The sequence below is a fragment of the Pleurodeles waltl genome, chromosome 1_1, assembly GCF_031143425.1.
Source record: "Pleurodeles waltl isolate 20211129_DDA chromosome 1_1, aPleWal1.hap1.20221129, whole genome shotgun sequence".
Taxonomy (NCBI): Eukaryota; Metazoa; Chordata; class Amphibia; order Caudata; family Salamandridae; genus Pleurodeles; species Pleurodeles waltl.
Genome location: NC_090436.1, coordinates 982,615,772 through 982,640,768, shown reverse-complemented (window position 1 = coordinate 982,640,768; position 24,997 = coordinate 982,615,772). Strand labels below are relative to the sequence as shown.

Below are 24,997 nucleotides of genomic sequence, written 5' to 3'. Positions count from 1 at the left end.
GAGGGCACCCGTACTGTATTGACAGAACAAAAAAGTTTTGGAAAACAAAACAGCTTTTTGTGGCTTATGCTTTACCATTTAAGGGCAATCCAGTTTTAAAAAAATGGCATAAATATATGGATTGTTAACTTTATACAAACATGTTATTTAAAGGCAAAAAGGCAATTGCCACAAACTCCTAGGGCACATCCCACTAGGGAAAAAGGTGCTACTGTGGCATTTTTTTGAAATATTCCTTTAGCTGACATATGCAGAGCAGCTACTTGGTCTACAGTACATACATTCACAAAACACTATTGCATGGATGTACAAGCAAATGCAGGACAAGTTGTCTTAAGAACACTTTTCCAAACAACTCCCATAGACTAGCCTCTGCTTTTTGGAGGGACTGCTTTACAGTCTATGCAAAGCATGTTCATGTACAACCACACGTGCCACAGAACGAAAATGTTTCTTACCCAGTAGACATCTGTTCATGGCATGTAGTGCTGTAGATCCACATGCGCCCACCCTTCTCCCTGGACGCCTGAGTAAGTTGCAGTTAACTTATATTTGTATATATATATTTGTACATATGTGGATACACTTGCATGGACTTCTTTCTCTGTTTCCTTCCCACATCTCTTTCCCACCCGCCTGCAAGGAAACAATCTAACCAAGGACTTGATTACCATGTGCAGTAACCGAGAGGGAGGAGTCACTCGATTCATTGACTCGAAAAACATTTTATTCAAAGAAAGACAACTTGTAGCACTCCAGACCCAACACTGGATAGCAGGATATTACAAAGCATGTGAATCTACAGCACTACATGCCACGAACAGATGTCTACTGGGTAAGAAATGTTTTTCTTTTTAACTCTGGCAGTGACTAAGGTGGAAATAATTCACAGATTATTTTATTTTTTATTTATTTTTTTAAGATGCAGACCTCTGAAACATGAGCCTTCATTTCTAAGCCAACGACCCAAGCCTAACTCAGTCTCAGTGCCCGAAGTTAGGAAACACCACTCATCAGGTCCAGAAACATATGCTTCCTTCGCCAGGGAGGGCAAAAGACTAACTGCAGCAGGAACAAAATTCTTGATAGTGCTGCTAATGTGTTTAAGGTTGTCAACACTATTGCCCTGCTTGAGAGATATGAGTGGGCCCTCTAGGAAACTTCTCAAAACTTTGCTGAGAGATTGCATAGAAATGATGGCAGGAGTTCAGTGAAGTTCTTCAGTAAGGTCTCCTGATTTCAAGTCAGCTAATCAGTGCCTGGATATACTCCCCTCATTTGGCAATATCAGAAATACCTCAAACACATATCCTCATATTTCCTTTCTCTGCATCTTCACTAGTTGGATAACATAGGTAGGAGGAAATGGCCCGTTTGAAAAATGAAGAGGCGACCTTAAATGCGGTGGGGCTGTCAGAGAGAAAGAAATATTACAGGCCTCCATATCACCATAAAGACCACAGATACTATCAGTGGAAGATCCCCTCAATAGCACGATCAACCTTGTCAGCAACAACACCAACCATGGCAAATATATTCCTATCACCATTAGTGACAGGCCAAGTCAAGAGCTTCCAACCAGCCATAGCCGTCTTAATACATTTGGATGACCATCATCCAGTGCGTTTGCCCATCCTCTAGTGGTGGTGGGGAGCTTATGTTCCAAAACCTAAGAGTGGCAGAGCGTAACAAGCGACAAAAGGGTCATTAAAGTTGTGCAGGATGGATACATGCTTCTTTTCAGAAAACCTCTACCTCCCTTAACACTGGTGACCATGCCATCACATCAGCTAGCTGACCTGTACAAAGAAAATGCTTTATTGGTAAGGGAAAATCAATAGAACCAGTCCTCCAACTCCAAAAATGGGAAGGCATATATTCAAGATATTTTTTAGTCAAAAAGAGAGGCCCAAAGAAAGACTTCAGATACATCCTAGACCTATTTTAGCCAACAAGCAGATCAGACAAATACATTTCCGACTACTAGAAGTAAATCAAATGTTCCCACATTTCACAGTAGGAGTTTGGATCGGTGGTATCTAACTTCAGAATGTGTATTTCCACATCCTAGTCATAAAAAGCATTTTTGCTGGGTAAGTTTCCATTCCAATTTGCTGTCCTTCTATTCAGCCTAAAGTCTGCTTCTCAGATGTTCTCCAAAAGCATGCTGGTGTAGTGGCCCATCTAAGTCACCTGAGAAAGAGTCTACCGATACCTCAATGACTGGCTTCTTAACCCCTTCGCTGCCAGGCCTTTTCCCCCTCCTGTGCCGAGCCTTTTTTTGGCTATTTGGGGCAGTTTGCGCTTAGGCCCTCATAACTTTTTCTCCACATAAGCTACCCACCCCAAATTTGTGTCCTTTTTTTCCAACATCCTAGGGATTCTAGAGGTACCCAGACGTTGTGGGTTCCCCTGAAGGAGACCAAGAAATTATCCAAAATACAGCAAATATTTCGGTTTTTTTTAAAAAATGCGAAAAAAGGGTTGCAGAAGAAGGTTGTGGGTTTTCCCCTGAAAATGGCATCAACAAAGGGTTTGCGTTGCTAAAACCACCATCTTCCCAGCTTTCAGGAACAGGCAGACATGAATCAGAAAACCCAATTTTTCAACACAATTTTGGCATTTTACTGGGACATACCCCATTTTTACTATTTTTTGTGCTTTCAGCCTCCTTCCAGTTAGTGACAGAAATGGGTGTGAAACCAATGCTGGATCCCAGAAAGCTAAACATTTCTGGAAAGTAGACAAAATTCTGACTTCAGCAAGGTGTCATTTGTGTAGATTCTACAAGGGTTTCCTACAGAAAATAACAGCTGAAATAAAAAAAATATTGAAATTGAGGTGAAAAAAACAGCAATTTTTCTCCACGTTTTACTCTGTAACTTTTTCCTGCAATGTCAGATTTTTTAAAGCAATATACCGTTACATCAGCTGGACTCTTCTGGTTGCAGGGATACATAGGGCTTGTAGGTTCATCAAGAACCCTAGGTCCCCAGAGCCAATAAATGAGCTGCACCTTGCAATGGGTTTTCATTCTATACCGGGTATACAGCAATTCATTTGCTGAAATATAAAGAGTGAAAAATAGGTATCAAGAAAACGTTTGTACTTCCAAAATGGCAACAAGATAAGGTGTTGAGAAGCAGTGGTTATTTGCACATCTCTGAATTCTGGGGTCCCCATACTAACATGTGAATTACAGAGCATTTCTCAAATAGACGTCTTTTTTACACACTGTCTTACATTTGGAAGGAAAAAATGTAGAGAAAGACAAGGGACAATAACACTTGTTTTGCTACTCTGTGTTCCCCCAAGTCTCCCGATACAAATGGTACCTCACTTGCGTGGGTAGGCCTAGCGCCTGTGACAGGATATGCCCCAAAACACAACGTGGACACATCACATTTTCAGAAAGAAAAAAGAGCTGTTTTTTTACAAAGTGCCTGCCTGTGGATTTTGGCCTCTAGCTCAGCCGGCACCTGGGGAAACGTAGCAAACGTGCACATTTTTTAAAACTAGACACGTAGGGGAAACCAAAATGGGGTGACTTGTGGGGCTCTGACCAGGTTCCGTTACCCAGAATCCTTTGCAAACCTCAAAATTTGGCCTGAAAAAACACTTTTTCCTGTCATTTCGGTGACAGAAAGTTCTGGAATCTGAGAGGAGCCACAAATTTCCTTCCACCCAGCGTTCCCCCAAGTCTCCTGATAAAAATGGTACCTCACTTGTGTGGGTAGGCCTAGCGCCCGCGACAGGATATGCCCCAAAACACGACGTGGACACATCACATTTTCAGAAAGAAAACAGAGCTGTTTTTTACTAAGTGCCTAGCTGTGGATTTTGGCCTCTAGCTCAGCCGGCACCTGGGGAAACGTAGCAAACCTGCGCATTTTTGAAAACTAGACACCTAGGGGAAACCAAAATGGGGTGACTTGTAGGGCTCTGACCAGGTTCTGTTACCCAGAATCCTTTGCAAACCTCAAAATTTGGCTAAAAAAACACTTTTTCCTGTCATTTCAGTGACAGAAAGTTCTGGAATCTGAGAGGAGCCACAAATGTCCTTCCACCCAGCGTTCCCCCAAGTCTCCCGGTAAAAATGATACTTCACTTGTGTGGGTGGGCCAGGTGCCTGCAACAGAATAAGGCCCAAAACTTGTAGAGATAGAGGGGATAGCACAGCGAGTTTATAAGGACATATTCTTCTTTTATACATCTTTAGGCTGACTCTGCTTTGGGGACCCACATAAGTGAGGTGTCATTTTACTTGGGAGACTGAGGGGAACACTGGGGAGTAGGAAGTTTGTGCTGGAGCAGTGATCGTACAAACGAAAGTCAGGAAAATATGCTTTTTTAAGCAAATTTTGAGGTTTACAGAGGAGTCTGGGTAAGAAAATGTTGGGGGATCCACCCAAGCCACACCTCCCTGGAGTCCTTGGGGTGTCTAGTTTAAAAAAATGTCTGGGTTTGGTATGTTTCCCTAGATGAAGGCCGCACCCAGGACCAAAAACATAGGTGCCCCCTCCCCACCAAACACAGGTAGTTTTGTAATATATCATTTTGATGTGTCCACATACGTCTGTGATGTGCCAAACACTGAAATTGTGAAAAGAAACGCACTTAGGTTATGTGAAAAAGACCCCTCACCCATCAAGCAAGTTGGTGGCATGCTTCATCATCGGGGTCCCACCCGAGGCACCTAGCGTGTCACAGGTGTGCTGCGATGCCTGATTACAGCGGAGCAGGTTTTGTCATTTTTACCACATATACTGGTTGGATTTGGCACAAGGGTGAGTGATGGTTCAGTGGATCAAATTTTATTAACAAGAGATTTCACAAAAATGAAATGCACTGTTAATAACTGAAAGGCAAAAAACTGAACCAATGACTCAAAGCTCGTGAGCTGTAAAGCCGCGACAAGGCACCAACCGCTTTACAGTCCATTCACACACCTTTCATACATGACACGCACAAGACCATTCACACCGCCAGCCATGGGCCCAGCACATTACAACACTCACATCGACAGCCAGCGCCACTCAAGGGCCCATCACTTACATACACCCACATGCCTGATACAACAATCACACCAGCTGATGGGAGTGTGTGGACTGGTGTTTGGCTGGCAGTGTGTTGCAGTAGCCAACAGCAAGTCAATATGTACACCCTCAGCCAAGCCCCACTCCACACACAATGGCATCATTTTTTTTTTTTTTTTAAACAGAGGAACCCCTAACTAATTAGAAATAATTACAAAACTACAAACACAAAAGCTCTAACTAAGTACATGACAGAAATGCTAACCATTAAACTGAACACATGAAAATACAAAACAGACATGAGTTTACACTCATGGTTGTTCCCAGTAATTCTTCTGGGTGTGGTAATTCTTAAAACAACCACCCACACACAGCCCAGGCTTTGAAGGACAATCTGGGCAGTACATTTGAGTCTCCCTCCGGATACCTCTTCGAAAACACACTCTACATTTCTTAGCTGGAAAGTCTTTTTTGGGTGTGGGAGGAATGTGCTCAGCAAAGTGGCAATCTTTCAATCTAGCCACATCCTCCACCACTGCTTCTCTAGGAACTCTGGCCTGTTCCACCACAATAAGGCTCTCTATCACTGACTCCTGAAATTTCACAAATGTCATCTTTGACTCTGGAGACCTATCCTTAAACACAATAAAAGCATTAAAGGTTGCTAAGTGGAAGAGGTGAATTGCTAACTTCTTATACCAAACGTAAGACTTAGGAATAGCAGTATAAAGTTCCAACCTCTGATCAACTCTATCTACACCGCCCATGTGCTTATTATAATCTAAAATGCACTCAGGTTTGCGCACTTCAGCAACTTGGCCCCAAACAGTCACGGGGGAAGTACTCTCATCATGGATGGTACTTAGCATGTAGACATCCCTCTTGTATGAAAATTTCAAAGCTAGCAGCTCATCATTCCGCAAGGCACAGCACTGTCCCTTGGATAGCCTTTCCGGTTACAACGAATTGTGCCACAAGCAACAGTGTCCACTTTAAACAATTCTACATACAAATGGTGACCTTTGTTGAACAGTCGTGTATCAAGATCCCACACAATTTTCTCAGTGGCTCCAAAAGTGGGAGGGCAACCAGGGGGGGTCAATATTGGAATCCCTACCAGTGTAGACACGGAAACTATACCCATATCCTGTACTACTTTCAGACAGCATATACAATTTAATTCCATATTGTGCCCTTTTGCTAGGAATGTACTGCCTAAAAACCAAACGACCCTTGAAGAGGACCAAAGACTCGTCCACACTTATCTCTTTGTCTGGAACATAGACCTCCGAAAACCGATCTACAAAATGATCAAGGACAGGCCTAATCTTAAAAAGACGGTCAGAATCAGGGTGATCTCGTGGCAAGGCTAATGCATTGTCAACAAAATGCAGCATCCTAAGAAGAAGCAAATACCGATTATGACTCATGGTCGCATGAAATATAGCTGTTGCCATCAAGGGACTAGTAGACCAATAAGAAGCCAGTGACGGCTTCCTTATCAACCCCATCAAAAAAGTCAAACCCAAAAACTTTTTTATCTCCTCCAAATTTGTGGGAATCCACTGGGCAGCTCTAGAGTGTGGCCTAAGTCTAGCAGCGTTGTCCCTCAAATGCTGCTCCGCATTCAAATTAGTCTGCTCAACAATCTCTTCCAAAAACACATCATCCATGAATAACTCAAAGAAATTGACAGGCAAAAAGTTCTCTGTATTGGCGCTACACCCTGGGAGACCAGTAAAGGCAGGCAACTCTGGCTGCTCCATGTTTGGGGCAACCCAGAGATCAGGTCTTATAACGGGAAACCTTTCAGCCCCAGGTTGCTGCACTAATGGCACATCAGTGTCCTCCTCTAAAACAGGCCCTTCATCTGCACTGAGTGTGGCTTCCTCATCAGAAGATTCCTCTCCAACAGAAACATCACTGCCAGAATCTCTCACTTCCTCCTCTGCCTCAGATGCAGAGTCCGTCTCATAATCATGATCAGACAATGACTGAAAAAGCATACCAACCACCTGCTGAGCGGTCATCCTGCGGCTAGCCATGATCTTTCCTATTAAAATTAACTGGACAAATTCACCACCAACAACCAGCACTGTGTAAGATAAGTAATAAAGTGTAGCTTTATTAGTAAGAGTTATAAACTCAAAAACTATACCGCTGACTTGCCTGAAAAAGCTTGAATCACCAGCAACTACTCTGCACAGACACAGCAATCACCATTGATATCCCACTAAAAAGAAAGAAAGAAGAGCAAGTTAGAAATAAGACAAAACAAATATCATTGTGCACAAATCTAAGGACAATTTCACACACAATCCTGCATTTAGTACACCCCCTACAAACATGTCATTCATGCATGGCAACAATACTCCTTTGGAGTAAATAGTTTTTACTTACCTAAAACATGCAACTATGCAAACCGCAGGTCAACCACCGCCAAAACCGCAAGGAGCCACAGCAAATAAAGCAAAAGCTTTGAACTAGAACAAAAAGGAGGAAAACATTTTTTATCACAAATGCAAATACTTCATCAGTTGACAAACACCCCACCATCAAACATTTAGAAATTGGTGCCTAAGTGGATTCTGCCATAGGGGCAGATGGGCCTACTAAAAAAATAGGCCTATCTGCCCAAATGAGGGTAGAAAATACCTTTAGTAGTGTGTCCCCATGGGGAGCGACCCTTGCCCAAGGGGACAGCCCCCAAACAAAAAAAAAACAAAAAAACACACACACACTATCCCTGGTGCCTAAAACAATAGGCCCATCTGCCCCCAAGGGAGGCAGAAATAGCCAACAGGTCAATGCCCCCCACAAAAAATAAACATAAAAAAAATCCCTGGCGTTCTAGTGGTTTCTGCCTAAAAATAATAGGGCGATCTGTCCCCAAGGGGTGCAGAAATGGCCTTGGTACATGTGCCCCCAAAGGGGGGGGGGCGACCCTTGCCCAAGGGCACCCCCCCTTCACTAACACACACACACACACACCAAGGGGACGGCCCCCCCACAAAAATAAACATATAAAAAAAAATCCCTGGCGTTCGAGTGGTTTCTGCCCCCCCCGGGGGCTGTTCAGCCTAAAAATAATAGGCCGATCTTACCCCATGGGGTGCAGAAATGGCCTTGGTACATGTGCCCCCAAAGGGGGGGGGGCGACCCTTGCCCAAGGTTCCCCCCCCCATCCACTAACACACACACATACACTATCCCTGGTGTCTAAGTGGCTTCTGCCCCCTTGGGGGCAGATGGGCCTAAAAAAATAGGCCCATCTGCCCCCAAGGGGGGCAGAGATGGCCAACAGGTCAATGCCACCCTTGGGGCGGGGTGTCCCTTGCCCAAGGGGACGGCCCCCCCACAAAAATAAACATAAAAAAAAGAAACCCTGGCGTTCGAGTGGTTTCTGCCCCCTTGGGGGCAGATCAGCCTAAAAATAATAGGCCGATCTGTCCCCAAGGGGTGCAGAAATGGTCTTGGTACATGTGCCCCCAAAGGGGGGGGGGGCGACCCTTGCCCAAGGGCCTCCCCCCCTCCACTAACACACACACACATACACTATCCCTGGTGTCTAAGTGGCTTCTGCCCCCTTGGGGGCAGATGGGCCTAAAAAAATAGGCCCGGGCAGAAATGGCCAACAGGTCAATGCCACCCTTGGGGCGGGTGTCCCTTGCCCAAGGGGACGGCCCCCCCACAAAAATAAACATAAAAAAAAGAAACCCTGGCGTTCGAGTGGTTTCTGCCCCCCTTGTGGGCAGATCAGCCTAAAAATAATAGGCTGATCTGTCCCCATGGGGTGCAGAAATGGCCAACAGGTCAATGCCCCCCAAGGGGACGCCCCCCACATAAATAAACAAATAAAAAAACATCCCTGGCGATCAGCCTAAAAATAATATGCTAATCTGCCCCCAAACGGGGCAGAAATGGCCCTAAAAGACATGCCCCCCAAAGGGGAGCGACCCTTGCCCAAGGGGCCGCCCCCCCCATCCACTAAACACACAATCCCTGGTGCCTAAGTGGCTTCTGCCCCCCTTGGAGGCAGATGGCCCTAAAAAAAAATAGGCCAACAGTTCTATGCCCCCTTGGGGGGGCGCCCCTTGCCGAAGGGGGCACCCTCCACATAAATAAACAAAAATAAAAACATCCCTGGCGTTCCAGTGGGGGGGCAGATCAGCCTAAAATAGTAGGCCAATCTGCCCCCAAGGGGGGCAGAAATGGCCGTTTATAACTTGCCCCCAAAAGGGGAGCGACCCTTGCCCATGGGGCCGCTCCCCGACACTCAACAAACACATCAACATAAAAAAAAAAATCCCTGGCGTCTAGTGGGCATTTATTGCGATCGGCCAGCAAAAATGCTCAAAAAGACACCAGGGGAAAGGACAACCCTTTCCTTTCCCTCAGTGCCCCTTTCTTTCAAACCCCCCCACCCACCGGCAAGAGAAACTCACCTCTTCTTCCGTTCGCGCACAGGAAGCAAATGGCTTCCTGCGTGACCGGCACCCTGTAATGAAGTCAGCGCGCGATCGTGTGGCTGACGTCATTATGGGGGGTGGAGGGGGTGGGGGTGGAAGGGGAAGGGGTTCCCCTTCCATCCCTGCCTTTGGGTGGTGGGGGGAAGCACACAGAGGGAGCGAGAGCGCTCCCTCTGAGCTGTGTGCCGAGGACGTAATGGTTACGTCCTCGGCACAGCAGCACTGTGTCGCAGGACGTAACCGTTACGTCTGCTGCACAGAACCGGTTAAAGGCAGTAACTTATCATATTAAAGGAAGATCTTCAAAACACAGTCTCCCTTTTAATCGATTAGTCATCGAAATCAGTTACCTGAAATCAACTCTAACTCCATTTCAGATCCTGGCTTACTTCGGAGCGACTGTAAACACAAAATAAGAGTGTTTCATTTGGAGGGAAGAGTATCATTCATGTGATGAAAGTGTCAACTTGTCAAGGAGATCTTCAAATACAATAGACCGTCAACTAACCGCCACTGTGGGTTCAATATCTTCATGTGTTTTAATTATGCCAAAATGCAAGACCTTATACAAGACCTCTTCAACAATGCTTAGAATACCAGTGAACTCAAGAAGGCGAACAAGTGGGATGATGAGCTCAAATTTTCTCAGACAGGAAAGCAGTTTCTATCTGGTGAAGTAGAGCAGACAGCCTAATTCATGGATGTTGCTTTTCATCAGGCACCTTCCTACCCAGACAGCTGTAACAGATGCCTTGTTACTGGAATAGAATGCACCCCCAGGAAGCCTTTCTGTTTAGGGCGTATGGACTTAAAGACGTTGACATATCACATTCTTGGAGCTGAGAACAGCCCACCTAGCACTAAAGGCATTCTAGCGGTCTCTGACAACAGATTTGATATTAGCATGATCAGACAGTACTGCTGCAGTGCACTACTTAAACAAGGTAGCACTAACACAAGATCCCTCTTGCTTGAAACTCAGAAATTCTGTTTGTGGTTGCCAACCAGGAGCCTGTTCATAAACACAGTACATCTTCAGGGCACAAATCCAAAGGCCAGCTTTTCTCTGCAGATTTGTCAAAGAAAATCACAAATGGGTCACAGATGCCAAGGAATTTCGACATCTTAGTGGCATGTGGTTTTCCAGAGATTTTTCAGATTTTCCAGAGATATTTGCCCCAGCTCTAAATGACAAAGCTTTGCCTGCAGGAGATGGCCCAGGGTCTCTGAGCGATGCCCTGTTAATTAACTTGTCAGAAGCACTACTATGTTTTCCCTCCTATCCCTCTAATATCAGCAGTGATCCTCAAACTAAGGCGCTCCAAAGCAACTCGGATAATAATCACAACCTAATGACCTGGCAGTGGTGGTTCCTGGACCTTCTTCAAATGTATGTAGACCCACACAACAGGTTACTGTGCAAACTGAACCTGCTGACAAGATAAGTGGGCCAGACATGCCACCCATCTCTAACAGCATTGCATTTGACAACACTGCTCTTTGGATCAGACAGTATGGACATTTTAATTTTTCTCATAATTGCATAGATATCCTGAGAGAAGCAAAAAGACAGTCTACAAGGACGTTTTACTTTTTAAATAGAAGAGATTTCATATGTGGTACAGACAAAAAGGTGCTGATCCATTTTGACTGGCAAGATGATCTTGCCTTATCTTTTACATGTGGCTAAGGCTGTATCCAACATTTTTTTGGCAACAATAACTACACGTAGAAAAGGTTCAATGTATCCTCCTTTCCAAACATTCATGGAGTAAAAGACTTTCTTGAAGGCTTAAAGAGTGTCTACCTTTCTATAAGATCACCTTCTGCTAGATGGGAGTTCAATTATAGTACTTTCTAAATTAATGAGCCCTCAGTTCGAGCCCTCTGTCAAGCTGTAACCCATCCTGTATTTTTCAGCATTCCAGCTGAACTTTCTTTACATTCATTAGATGTCAAGATTGTTTCACAGTTTTATTTACACAAGCATAATCTGATAAGGAAGTCTTAACAATTATTCCCCAACTCAAGTTCAGCAAAGACTGGTGTGGCTACGGCAGAGCAATCCATTTCCCAGTGGTTTGTGTCTTGTATCACACTTTGTTACCAATTGGCAAAAAAAACCTCTTTCTGCAAAACCTAAAGCACATTCCACCAGAGGCAAGGTAGCCACTACAGACTCAAGAAAAACATTCATTTGGCTGAGATTTGTAAAGTGGGCAAATGGAAATCTGTGCACACATTTGTGAAACAGTATTGCCCGCTTCTAACATAAAGGATGACTGTAAGATGGTCAAACTACTCCACTAAACCTATTTGCTTAAGTGCAATAGGAAACTTTGATGAGGCTGGTATTTATTCTACGTAGCAAGGAGCTGCAATTATGGGGATATGTTTGTTTCACTCTTCTAACATTTGACTACTGGTGATGATCCTGTAATGAAGAAGAAATGGTTAGTAAGTTGTAGTGCTGGTTTTGCTTTCTCATGATCTTCACTTAAGTCACAAATGACCCTCCCACTGCCCACTTTTCTTCTCATTCTTGGGTATGAACTGTACACATCTGTCAAAACGATCTGGGCACAGTCAACCTTAGCACTGCGTTATAATTCCTATCAGGCCTCATTTGCCATCAGTCAGTACATTGTCCAGCAGTGAACTAGGGTTAAGATACTCCAATATAGTTTTTGTATGGTATTTTGGTAGAGGAGTGTACATTTGGGAAAACATTTGACCTGCATAGGCATTTAAGAGGGTGACATTTTTACACTAAACATGTTTAATTTGTACACCTTTTTTGGAGATGAGGGAAAACTTTTCTGGTGTCCCTACTACAAGTAAGTAACCATTTTTTAAATATTCATGGAACTGTACTTCTAAATCTTTCAATTTTAAGACACTCTGGGGGTCATTATGACCCCGGCGGTGAGTGGTAATGTGGCGGCAGTACCGCAAACAGGCTGGCGGTACATACTGCCACATTATGAGAATGGCAGGTTGGCTGCAGCCAACCCGCCACTTCTCCACTCTGACTGCCATGGTTGTAGCAGCCGCCGGGCTGGAGATGTCAATCTCCAGCCCCGTGGCTGCTTTAGTAGCGCCAGCAGCATTTTGAGCCAGCTCACCACCATGGTTGTCATGGCATTAGCAACGCCACAAAAACCATGGCAGCAGGCCCTACCGATGACAGGGAATTCCTTCCCTGTCACTGGTAGGCGGCTCACCCCCCTCCACAAACACTCCCCAGAGGCCCCCCGTTCCCTCCATCCACCCCCCCCTTCTAATCCCCTCCCTGCCCCCATACACGCACAAACCGCAGACACGCACCACGCATACACCCACTCACTCACACTGGCATACACGCATACATCCAGTCATGCTCACACATATTCATACACACATTCACACTGACATGCAGACACGCACTCACATTACCATTCTTACACGCATTCATTCACATGCTTACACGCACGCAAACACCACACACACAGACGTATTCATGCACACAACCCCCCCCCCCCCCACACACACACACAACACCTCCCACCCACTCCCCTGTCGGAAGCCCAACTTAACTTCTTTCAGGTGGTCTTCCGGCAGGGAACGGGAAGGGGCGCTGCCACCACGAGGAGCACCCACCAGACGAACAGCGCCAGGCCGTATCACAGGTCATGATACGGGCAGCAGCGGTCTACTGGCGTGACGGTGCTGGTGGTAGCAGAGCCAACTTGCCACCATCCGCCAGTATGATCACTGTCGGATTTCCGCCCTGCTTGTGGTGGAAGTCCGGAAGTGGTCATAATCTGGCGGACGGATGGTAGCCGCGGTGACTGTCTTTTGGTGGCCGTAACTGCGGCGTTAGGTGGTTTTTACCGCCAATGACTTAATTAGGGCCTTTTATATGACCATGGTTCGATGTAGAGTATAAGAGATGATGTTGATGCAATGGAGAAACTATTTCTAAATAGAAAGCAGGGGTTATGCCAGGATCTGTGGGCTAGGCTTTCTTCGAATTTGACAAAGCACAAGGATTTCCCCTTTTTCAGGTCAGTGGAAGGCTCATCTTCGGTTGCGCCTCCTTTTATATATTTAGCTAGTAGAGTAGCCACAATATTAAATTCTTTGTATTTCATTGTACTTTGCTATAGTTCATTAGACTTCTACTTTGTAGACTTGTTTCAGTGCTCAGAGTTTGTCTCACTCGCCATCAAGATTATTTATTTGGCTTCTATAGATCTGATTTGGGTTTCAAAGTCCGATAGATTTTTTCTTTATTGCATTTGACATAAGCTGTTTCCGAGACTGATCTAATGGATTACTGTTTTGAATCAATGCTAATGGATTTGTTGCGGCGGATCCTAAGACTGATAACAAAGAAATAGCATTTCACTTAAAGCTTCATTTCAAATTTGCACACTTAAAATAATCACTATTACAGGTCATCGTGGGGAGAGAAACTTTCATCTGGGAATGACTTGTTAAAGGTGGGGCAGGGTTTCTTCTAATTGGACTAAGACGCATCTAGCAATATTCATAGTATTTTTTTAGGTGGAATTTGTGCTTTGTCAACAATAGTTAAAGACTGGCATGTAGTATATAGGGAAGTCAAGTTAAAGGATTTGGCTATATTTAGAGGTTTGTTTGTGTTATGTGATAATTAAGGGGTAGATTTGTGGTTCTCTTGGTTGTTGGAGGGCTTAATGATAAGAGATAATTGGGTCACGAGAGCTAGAAAGTAGATCTGATCGTTAAAAGATGTACAAAGAACCTTGACTCTGGTGTTAAGGTGGGTAGCTCCTATATTAGTAGTAAAGTATAGATCACAAGTACAGGTCTGGTTGCCTACCAGGAGCTGGGTAGCTCCACTAACTGTTCTACATACACATCTGCATACATGCCTACACCTCCTCTCTACCCCACATTCCATGTAAAACTAGTGTATTGAGGGAGGCAGTAGCAGACCATGACGGGCATAGAAGAAACATCCCCAACACCTTTCCCTCGTTTAAAATAAATACATGAACTGTGATATGTAGAGGAAAACCCAACACATATCTCTCCTTTACAGTGACTACAAAACTGGGAATGTCTGTACATTTACACTTTACGAAAATTAGTAAGCACTCTAACAAGCTCCCCTAAAATCACCAGACACATGATATGGAAGGAATTTGCCTCCAGCCAAAGTAAGTTGAATCGTAATGGTGGCTGCAATCACCCCTGTAATAAGGCATTCCTTCCAACATAGCCATGCACTCTCTGCAACATACATCACTGCACTTATCCCTTCACAGGGCATTTTATGCAGTCCAACTCCCACACACCGAGTAGGACCATATATACCACACTCATCTCTGTCATAGGACATCCCGCACAATATACTTCTGTACTCACCCTGTCATAGAGCATTCCACACATTCTGTTCTTCTTTAATCACCCCCTGCTGTGGGATACTTCGTGAATTCCATAGTTTCACACTCACTAGGACCCAAGGATATTTGTACTTAACACCACTTTACTCACCCTGTCATGTGGTATTATGTGAGCTCATAATACTGCAAATATACACAAACTCGTCACTATTAAAGGATGATCGGTACATACTACGCATTCAACCCACACATCACCTGATCAAAGAACCCAGTGCATGCTCCAGTTGCTCACTCCTAGTGAGCCACTTGTTCTATGCCCATGGAGTGACTTTTGTGCTTTGTTATAAACTACCCACTTTGCTCTATTGGGCACACCTTACACTTAATTGAACATCGTGTTCATGCACACTCTTAGAACCATGTCCTATTGCGCACACTGAACCCAGTGTTTACCAAATTCTCAAATCTTCCACTATTCTGCATATATTGAATTTAGTGATCCTGGTCAGCATAAACCATACACTTCAAAGCTATTAAAAGACACTAATGATTAGAACATTAAACATTACAAATCATCAGCATTATTATTTCCGATCACTGTCTTGCCATATCAGACAATGCAGAAGAGGGACACAAACTTCCCAGTGCTACTACACTGGTGTGAAAGTTTTAAGGCTCTTTTGATACCCATGGGCACCCTCGAGTTTATCCATTTTTTGTTTTAACAAAAAAGACTTTCACTTGGGGAAAAATTAATACATTTATAAAATATTTCAGTGTGTTCCTTTGACAATGCTTCCTAGCTATTGTCTCTATCACTTCCAAGAAGGTGGCAGGTCTGCATCACAATAAATTAGTATTTCCTCTCTTCCATTGGAGAACAGAACAAGTAAGTAGAATGAGTGCAATATAATATTACATGTAGGAATGCGCAGAAAGGGCCAGGGTGCTCAAGTCTCCCTGATTCTCAAAAAACAAATACTGCCAGACATGGATGCAAAAGTGTGTGCAGGAGCCAAATCTTCACTGAAAGTCGAACAGACATGGCAGTGGAATCCCTGCAAACTGGCATGAGCCTCGCACTGACTTTTCAGGCCAAGCCTTTTAGACATTTCATGCTCTGTCTGTTGCAAGGCATATTGAGGTTAGAACATAGGGAGGCTTGGGAACCTGTCTATTAAATACCATTTCCTTGTCACTCTCATTTGCCTATTTCTTATTTGTGTCCCAGCTTGTGTTTGCCCATTCAGTGAAGCATTGCCTGTTTGCAGTCTCTTTGATTGGCAGGCATCGATGCTTTCAATGCTTGCTTTTCAAGCACCACTTTTATTTTGTAAAGCACACTGTTCGAGTGCATGCACCTTTCTTATTTACTCCTCTTTTTCTGCACTCTATGTTGCTCTCTGTTGCCCAACAGATTCTTCTTGCTTTCCTCCCTCTTGCACTCACCTTTGTGTTTCTCCCCAGTGCTTTCCTCACCTGCACCTTGTGTTGCTTTCTTCTTCTGGTGTTTTGCTTTCACTCCCGCCCCTCTGCTGCTTTCGTGTTCTCTACTTTGTTGCTTCAGCTTTCTGCCGTTCCTCCGTGTTTCTTCACTGATCCTCCAGCCTCCCCGTTTTTCCTTTGCTCTACCCTCCACCCGTCCCCGTGTTACCTCTCCCTTCGCCTGTCTGAATTTAAAAAAAATCTTTTGCATGTTTTATTTTGTTTTTTAGTTACTTATCCAACTTGGATTGGTAACTAAAAAAATGTGCTCAAGTCATTTTGTAGGCGCTTGCATGTGTGGTGAGCAAGATGACGTCATAGGCTTTAATTTTAACTCTTTTATAAACTTCAGTTAGGCTGCATTGCATTTTGGATGGTGTGCAGCATGGCAAAGCCATTAAGTCAGAAAGGCCGAAGGCCTGGTGGCTTTGCCACTGCTTCTTTCCAAAGGATTCCCCTTGTGCACAGTAATTTCCAAGTGCTTCATAGTGCTGCACCATTCTTACTCATACATCATTCTTACCCGTACATCTGATTTTACTTAAAGCATAAATACCGCACCAAAAGGTTGCATGATCTGAGAGAAGTCCTAGTGGGACGTTGCAGAGACAACTTTTCCATAGGATCAAGAGATCATCAGCTTAGTGGGTGATCTAAATCCAGTATTAATTAATTTTCGTGGCTATGCAAATAAATAGAAACAGACAAAGGAATACCGCACTTACCATTATTAGCAAGAGTAAGCTGGCGCTACTGAGATGTGGTCCTCAATGTCCAAGGAGCAAGGAATTTGTGCTTGAGCTGTATAATCAGACTGCTGGCTTAATCATAACATGTATGCCTTGCACTATTCAACAAATTTCATAAAAGGTTCCTGTTTTGTCATTGCCTACTCACCCAGTTAATTGGCATCTCTTGGTAAATAAGCATTCCGGTTTTGAGATCCCATGCAGTATAGAGGGTTGCTCCTGGTTTATCCTTTTGTCCTAATGAGGAACCTCAAAAGTAATGTCATTAGTGCTGAAATGGCTGCAGTAAATATCAGTTGGCCAGCCCACTCAAAGTAAAGAAAGGTGGAAAGAAACAGTGACTACTCATCTGCTACTCAGATGTCTAATATCTGGAAGTCACTAAACCTTTTATATCATGTGTATTTGCCTTTTCTCTTGCTATGGTACATGAGTATCAATTGAGCACTGCACCGCCCGATCCACTGTTTGTTGCACGTTTTTAGATGAATACTTCAAGTCAAATATGCTGTGTTTGTGGGTCCTCAGTATATATTTGAACCATCATTGGTGCTTGTGTGCTGTATGTTTTAAATTGATTAATTCATGTTTGGAATCAATATATGTGTGGTCCCCTGTTTCAAAGATGTTTTCACAAAATATCAGTGAAATAACAGTTATTTGGATTGCCTTTATTACTCCCCGGTTCTCAGGGATATTGAAGTGCTCCTGTTTTGTATAGTGCTAATATTATAATAAGGCATGTGCAATTAGATTTTGAAATTGTAGCTTTGATTGCCAGATATTAGTAATCACAGATAAACCTCCCTTTGCAACTTGCATTCTTGTTCCAATAGGGAATATGAAAGTACTGCTCTGATTTTCACTATTCCATTTTCTGAAACCTGATAATTTTCTCCTTAGTGTTCTTAGCTGGCCATGCCCCTCCCCCCCCCCCCCCCCCCCCCCCACACACACACACACACACATACACACACCCCACACCCTCTTCTTTTGTTTTGTACATTTCTCATGCTAGACCCTGGCGGCCAACTGTGCTGAATATGGGAAGTAGGTGTGAGTGTGAGACAGGAGAAAGATTGAGAAGTCAAGTAGAAAGCAAAAGGACATTGAGACTGATGACCAAACGAGATAGGTGATGAATTGAGGGACATAAGTTAATTAGAGAAAGGTGAGTTAGTGCATAAGAAAGATACAAAGAGGAAGAAAAAGATTTAAGTAGAGAAAGAGAGGTAGGTAAGGTTTTAGAGAGAGATTGAGCGTTAACGATTATGATAGATATACAGAAAGAAATGTATAGAGAATGGGTGGCATTGAGAGCACCAAGGTGAGGTAGAGGCAGATTAATGTAGAAAGAGAGGCAAGTTATCAGTTAAGGAAGAGAGAAGTAAATATAAATGGGTAAACAGTTGAGGTAGAAATAGACAAATAGAGAGATGCATTTAGAGAGAAAATGGCAAGATGGGGACATCTGGAAAAATGAGAAGTCAGAGAGGGAAGAGTAAGTAAGGGGTTGAAATTGAGATGAGCTGGAGAAAGAAAATAAGTGACTTACAGAGGTGAAATAGAGAAAGGGAGGTTAGGTTCAAACTGCTGGGAGTGAGAGCAATGAGTTAGATGGAGAGGTAGGGATAAAGAAGTAGATATTTAAAAATAGAGAGAGCACGGTACGATAGATAGGGTGAGTCGAAGCAGAGAAGAAGGTACAGAGACAGATGAGAGAGAGAGAAGAGGGTGAGGTAATGTTAAATAGAGGAAAAAGGTAGAGAAAGTAAGGTAGCAAGAAAGGAGTGTGGTAGTGAAACAGAAAGAAAGAGGGGATTTGTTTGGAGAGACAATGTAACAAATAGTGAGGTCAATTGAAAGGTTAATTGATGTGGAAGAGAGGCAGGGGAGGAAGAGACTAGATAGTGAGAGGATGTGAGCTAGCTAGAGAAATGAGGTAGAGAGATTGGTCTGGTGAAGAGAGTGTAGCAGAGGGGTGAAAGATAGAGAAGATCCTAATAGAGTGATATTTGTTGAAGTAGAGGGAGGAGAGATTTAGCAAGATGAGACAGAGGTGCAGAGAGGAATGAGATCGAAGTTAGAAATAAGGGGTACATCTACAGAGGTAGGCTTAGAGTGGTAACGAGAGAGGCAAGTACAAGAGAGAGGCAAATAAGGATGGGGTGCAAAAGAGAAGTATATTGAGAAAGGCGAGGAAGAGTTAAGGTACAGAGATGGGATAAGAACATGGTGATTTACAGAGGTTGAGTGAGATAGGCAAAGAGGGTTGTTGTGGAAAAGGTAAATTAAGGGGAGAAGCACAAGACAGGTGAGGCAGAGAAAGTAAAAGTGTGGTAGAGAGAGTTGATGGAGGTTGTCAGAGAAGTAGGTAGAGGGAGAAGAGAGGTAAGGAAAAAAGAGGAGATTTAGTAATAGGCGAGATAGAAAAGTGTCATACAGCAAGATAGATGGTTATAAATTAGACAAAGGTGAGGTAGAAAAAGGGAGATGTAAAGAAAGTAAAGGAAGGCAACAAAAGATTAGAATATTTTACAGAGAGGTGATCAAGTATAGCGTGGTAAAGAGCAAGATAGGGGAGATGATAGCACAAGAGGTAAGTGAAGTTGAGAGAGAGGAAGATGAAAAGTTAGAGTGGTGATGTACATACATATCAAGAGAAGAAAAGGTAGGCAGCAAGAGAGGAAGATTAGTTGAGATAAAGTAAGTCAGTGGGGAGAGACCAAGATCACTCTTGAAATAATCCAGATCGCTTTACCACAGCAACACTTGGAAGGTGGAGGCCCTGGGCAATCGCTAACTTTGCCCATGTCATGAAACAAAAGGTGTCTACCAAATGTGCATATCTAGTTTGGCAATATTTGAAGATGCTTCTTAAGAAAATTGTTCAAGACTTGCTGTTATGTTATGGGTCTCCTGGTGCTGCTCTTTGGGCATTGGTGGACAGCAAGCTTCAGGTGCTCTCAGAAGAATATTGGGTTGAACCTTCTTTTCTGACTGAAATCTAGTTTCCCCCTTTAGTTTCTGTATTTCACCTGCTCTGAAGTAACTGGAAGGAGTTATGCACCGCCATATAAAATGAAAAATACTTAAAGGATTAAAAATGTAACTTCATTGTATGAGTGTTCATTCCATGCAAAGATGTAAAGCACAAAAATGTCTTCTAATAACAGCATGTTAATTTTTACATTTTTTTCATAACTGTTATTATATTAAAAGTGACATTTTTTCTGTATCTTCTTTTTGCAGGAAGTCACATCGGAATTGCAGTCCCCTCCTGTCATTATGTGTGATGTAGAAACGGATGCTCCAAAGCCATTACCTAGAAGAAAGGTAAGCTGCCTCCTCAATTAAGTCTCAATTTTCCACGTCTCCAGTATGTAGGACATGTAGGAAAGCATGGCTTGATAGGAGCATGAGCAATCTGTAGGACTGGTGGGAGTAACCAAGATATTTTTTTATAAGGTAATGACATTTTACATTGAGGAACCAAAGCTTGAAATGTGGTACCGGTCTCATTAATAGCGAGAAGTCTGTTACTTGTTTCTGAGTTTTGGAATCACAAAAATCTGATTCGCATCAAAAGGAATAGAATAATCGGTGAGAGTGGCCTGCCCAAAAAATGTAGCCCTTTCTATTTTTGTAGAGGTCTTTCTCACTATTTCTCTTAGGTACCGTCCTGTTTCTATATTTGTGATTTTCTCTTTACTGCTTTCTTTTTTCTTAGCTAGTGTTAAAACACTTTCCTCCATATTTTCTCTCTATCTTCCTGCCATAAAAGTATGTGTTCATACATTGCTTCTCTGCATCTCACCCCATCACCGAAAACACAACCATCCTTCTAAACCCTTTAACTTTATTCCTTATACTCTTGAAAAAACTGAAGAAATGTTCTTTGCTTTCCTTCACATTACTACCTTCACTAACTGTGTTTTCTTTACCCATAAAATAACACCTTATCAGTGTAGTACACTCCAAACTCTCCTGACTACAAGTAAGCAGTGTTGCTCAAACCCTCCTCAAAATACAGTACTCTGCACTCACAACTTTAGAACTAAGAAAATTATGCCACACTAGTCCCTCCTTCATCCAGATATACCACTGTATCCAATCCACATCATTTCTGCATCGTAGGTTCTTCATTGCTAGTCATAAAGCTTAGAATAATTCCCTTTTGCATGCGAAGACCCCGGAACACTTATGTCAAGTATATAAATATATCATAAAGAGATTAAGGGATCCAGCATCTCCACAAGTATAGAGACACCCTTCAAAGCATATTCAGGCAAACTTTTATGAGTATTACACTTTAAAAAAACTAAAGGTATGTAGCTCCTAAGGGGCCTACTACCATGTACACTAAACCCATGTTTGCCTACTGATACATGCAAGGCAGAGACGAGGACACTCTGGGCATGCAAGCTAAAATGAATGAGTTGCAGTTAAGATAGTGCCTGCGTCTGTGGTCAGGGCCACAAAAACTGAAGCAGCTGCTTAACAAGCATTTGCAATGCAAAACATCTCGACTTTGTATGAGTTTGAGTTATTAGGTAGTTTTTTTAAAACAAGGGAAACCCAAGGAAATTAGAGGGATCTGTGGTTATAGTATATTTAAATGAACAAAAGTTCCCTCATAAACAAATGAAAATAACAGCATCAACATAGAAATCTGATGAAGTCTATGTAGAAATGTACAATTTATTAAATACAATTTTTTTTTTTTTTTTTTTTAAAGTAATTTATGCAGACACAAAATTGCCCAGTCAAGCAATTAAGGCCTATCAGGCTGACATAACCTAATACAAATTGGCTATGTCAAAATAGTACTGGTACCTATACTCATACATGGAAATAAATCTAAATTGTAACATGAGTTATGGTACCAATGTTGACGTTTCGATCTCCTATACAAGGAGCATGGGATCATCATCAGGACTTGCAAGTTGTGCCTGTGAGAAATTAATATGTACACTGTTGCTGTACATAGTAGTCTGCAGTCTGATAGTGCCACCAAATGGGAGTCGGAGAAGGTACACGCTCTGATTTGCACACATTTAAGAATCTGATCCAAGGACTCCAATATGAACCATTATGGGAGCATAGGGCTCTCTTCAAAAGCAATGTTGGCTATGTTTCCGCTTGTATACAGTAAGGAGGAGGAACAAGACCTGTTTTTTCAGAATATCGCCAGACATCACCGATGCCCTGCGTCTAGCGCAACCAACTCTCTTCACCTGAATGAATGTTTATTTTATTAGTTAATTAAAGCCATAAAAATATTCCTTCAACATAAAATTAACAGAACAGTATTGATGCTCTAAGACATTTATGGTGCAACAAAAATTATGAAATCAAAATAATTTGATACATTCTGCAGATTTGCCCCCTCTTAATTCCAGTTGCTGGTACATGGCTTAATTACATGGTTGGCTGGATGCACAGCGACGTTACCGAAGATCCTTCCTCTCTTTAATACATTTATTCATAGTAGATGGATTTTGTTTCCATTGGCACCATCCCTATCACTAGCTTGTTTCGGCACATGCAATGTTGGAGGAATAAATTTCCAAAAATTGAACCAGCCTAATATTCAATATGATGTTTTGTGGATTAAATGCTTCAGTTAAAGCTTGTCTACATGATATGATCCCTAAAACATTTAGTTATTTTTTCAATAAGCATCCAGAGCTGGGCAAATGCAGACCACATGCACCAAGTTTTCTTCCGCCAGATGACATAGGTGGCACTCATGGGTGTCTGCTAGCGGCCCCTTCTTCCATTTTGGCATGAGTTCTAACGTTGGATCTTCACCCAGCCTTAGCCTTAGCCTTAGCCTTAGAAAGTGTTGTTTGGTTTTCCGTGAATAGGGGGCAGCCATAAGTGGTGATTCTTTGGGAGTTTTATATGAATTGAGAATCAACCAACCATGCCACCTTTTAGCCAGAACTTCCCTGTCTCCTAGCCAGCTGTATAATTTACTTGATTGATTCACTGCTTTGTTGAAAGCCAGGGTGGGAAGTGACTGATCCCATGCATCGCCTAAGTTCAAAAGAATTTTACTCTTTTCCAGATGCCTTTTGTAATTGCTATTCCCTCTTTCTAAATTAATTTACTGCCAAATGAAATTAGCTAGTTGCCCTTTTGGGGCTCGGCTCAGTTGTTAACAGCATTTGATATATGCCGCGGGGCGAGCCAGCGACTGCTTAACCAACATAAATTCCAGTGTGACCTGGGCTGGGGAGGCATGTCCTGGTAGCCGAAAGACATGCTTATATGTCTTTACCAGAAGTTTATCTAGGAGAGCTACCTCCGGTCCCTCATTATTTTGGCCCCATAGGTGAGGGTTGGAAATCATTTTGCTCTCATTATGGCTGACAATGGATTCAGAGCATGGCCACATATTGAATTTGCAAGCTTGCCAAAGGCGTGAACAAGTGCATGCGCCTTATTTTTTATTGCTTCTTTTTCTGGCGCATAATTACCTCTGACATCTATCACGACTCCTAGGTATCTGTATGAGCTTACTTCCTCTAAGGTCTTTCCATTCAGATACCATTTACGCTGGCTAGTGGGTCTGTGATTGAGAGTAATCATTTTAGATTTGCTATGGTTAATTTCTAATTCATTTGTTCTTGCATACTCTTCTAAATTGTTTAGCAGTTTTTGCATGCCTACTCTGGTGTCACTAAGCAATAATAGGTCATCTGCATATAACATGTTAGATAGTTGTTGTCCAACTAGAGAGGGGGAGTGGGCTGATTGGTCATTTAGCTTAGCGGAGAGATCTGCTATGTACAGATTAAAAAGTGTTGGAGCCAATACACCGTCTTGTTTAATACCAACTGTTGTTTTAACTGCCCTAGATAGGTGTGAACCTCCCCCCAATTTAACCTTCACCCATGTATCAGAGTAAATTAATTTGATGGCATTTAAAATAGTAGCTGGTAACCCACAAAGCTGTAGATAGGCCCATAATTTGTAACAGGGACACAATCAACATCAACAAAGTACAGATAGGTGGGAGTCCCAGTTTCTTTTGCTCTGTTGATGATCAGTCCAGTGCCATAAGGTCCGTTAACGTTCCTTGATACTTGGTGAAGCCGCTTTGATTTAAGAGCAGTATGTTGTTATCTGCAATTCATGTCTCTAAGTGTTGTAGCACGCAAGATGAAAAATACTTGAGGTTGATGACTAAGAAGGCGATTAATTTGTAATTGTGTGGCGAAGCAGCGTTCCCTCCTTTGTATTTAGGGTGGATTATTGAACCTCTCCAGGTTGCCGGGACAATTTCTGTTAGCACATTATTGAACATTGCAGCCAGGAAATTAGCCCATTTTTCTGTTGCTTGTTTAAACAGTGCCTGCGGTAAACCGTTTGGGCCAGGTGCACAGTCAGTTTGCGACTTCCCAATAATTTCTATTAATTCTGATGCCGTGATCTTCAAATTATTCAAAGCATCGGGTTCCCAATTTTTAGGGAACCCCCTGAGTTAGTGGTCCTTCTTCAGTGGACAACTCTTTTAGATGACACTTTAAGTGGCACACCCAAGCTTTCTCTGTAATATTTGCATTATTAGCTGCCTTTGGACCCTTATCTATGGTATTAATTAGTTTCCAGAATCTTTAGGAGTCAGATGTGTTGGACGTATAGTGTAGTTTGGCCCAAAGCGTGTCCTGCTGATGTTTTTTAAAGGACCATAGTTCCCTTTTAAGCAGTTTCCTTTGCTCTCGCAAGGCAGACAATAGTGATCATTTTCTGGGAGTTTACGCAGTTCTCTTAGCAGTTTACCTACAACTGCTTTTCTTCTTCAAACTGGCTGCGGTATATGTAAGCGTTTATGATAATTCAATTGTACCCCCTTTCTTGTATTTCCTGAGGAGTCT

At 42.8% G+C, this 24,997-nt stretch overlaps 1 protein-coding gene across 3 annotated transcripts in view; it reads left to right on the top strand.

The window, feature by feature from the left end:
- The window catches only part of FAM13A (family with sequence similarity 13 member A), an 848,928-nt gene that overhangs the window by 355,442 nt on the left and 468,489 nt on the right, over positions 1–24,997 (top strand). For all 3 annotated transcript variants that reach the window (XM_069230260.1, XM_069230261.1, XM_069230259.1), the window contains one exon: positions 20,364–20,447. In XM_069230260.1, coding sequence (XP_069086361.1) covers positions 20,364–20,447 — 84 coding nt within the window. The remainder of the gene's footprint in view (positions 1–20,363; positions 20,448–24,997) is intronic.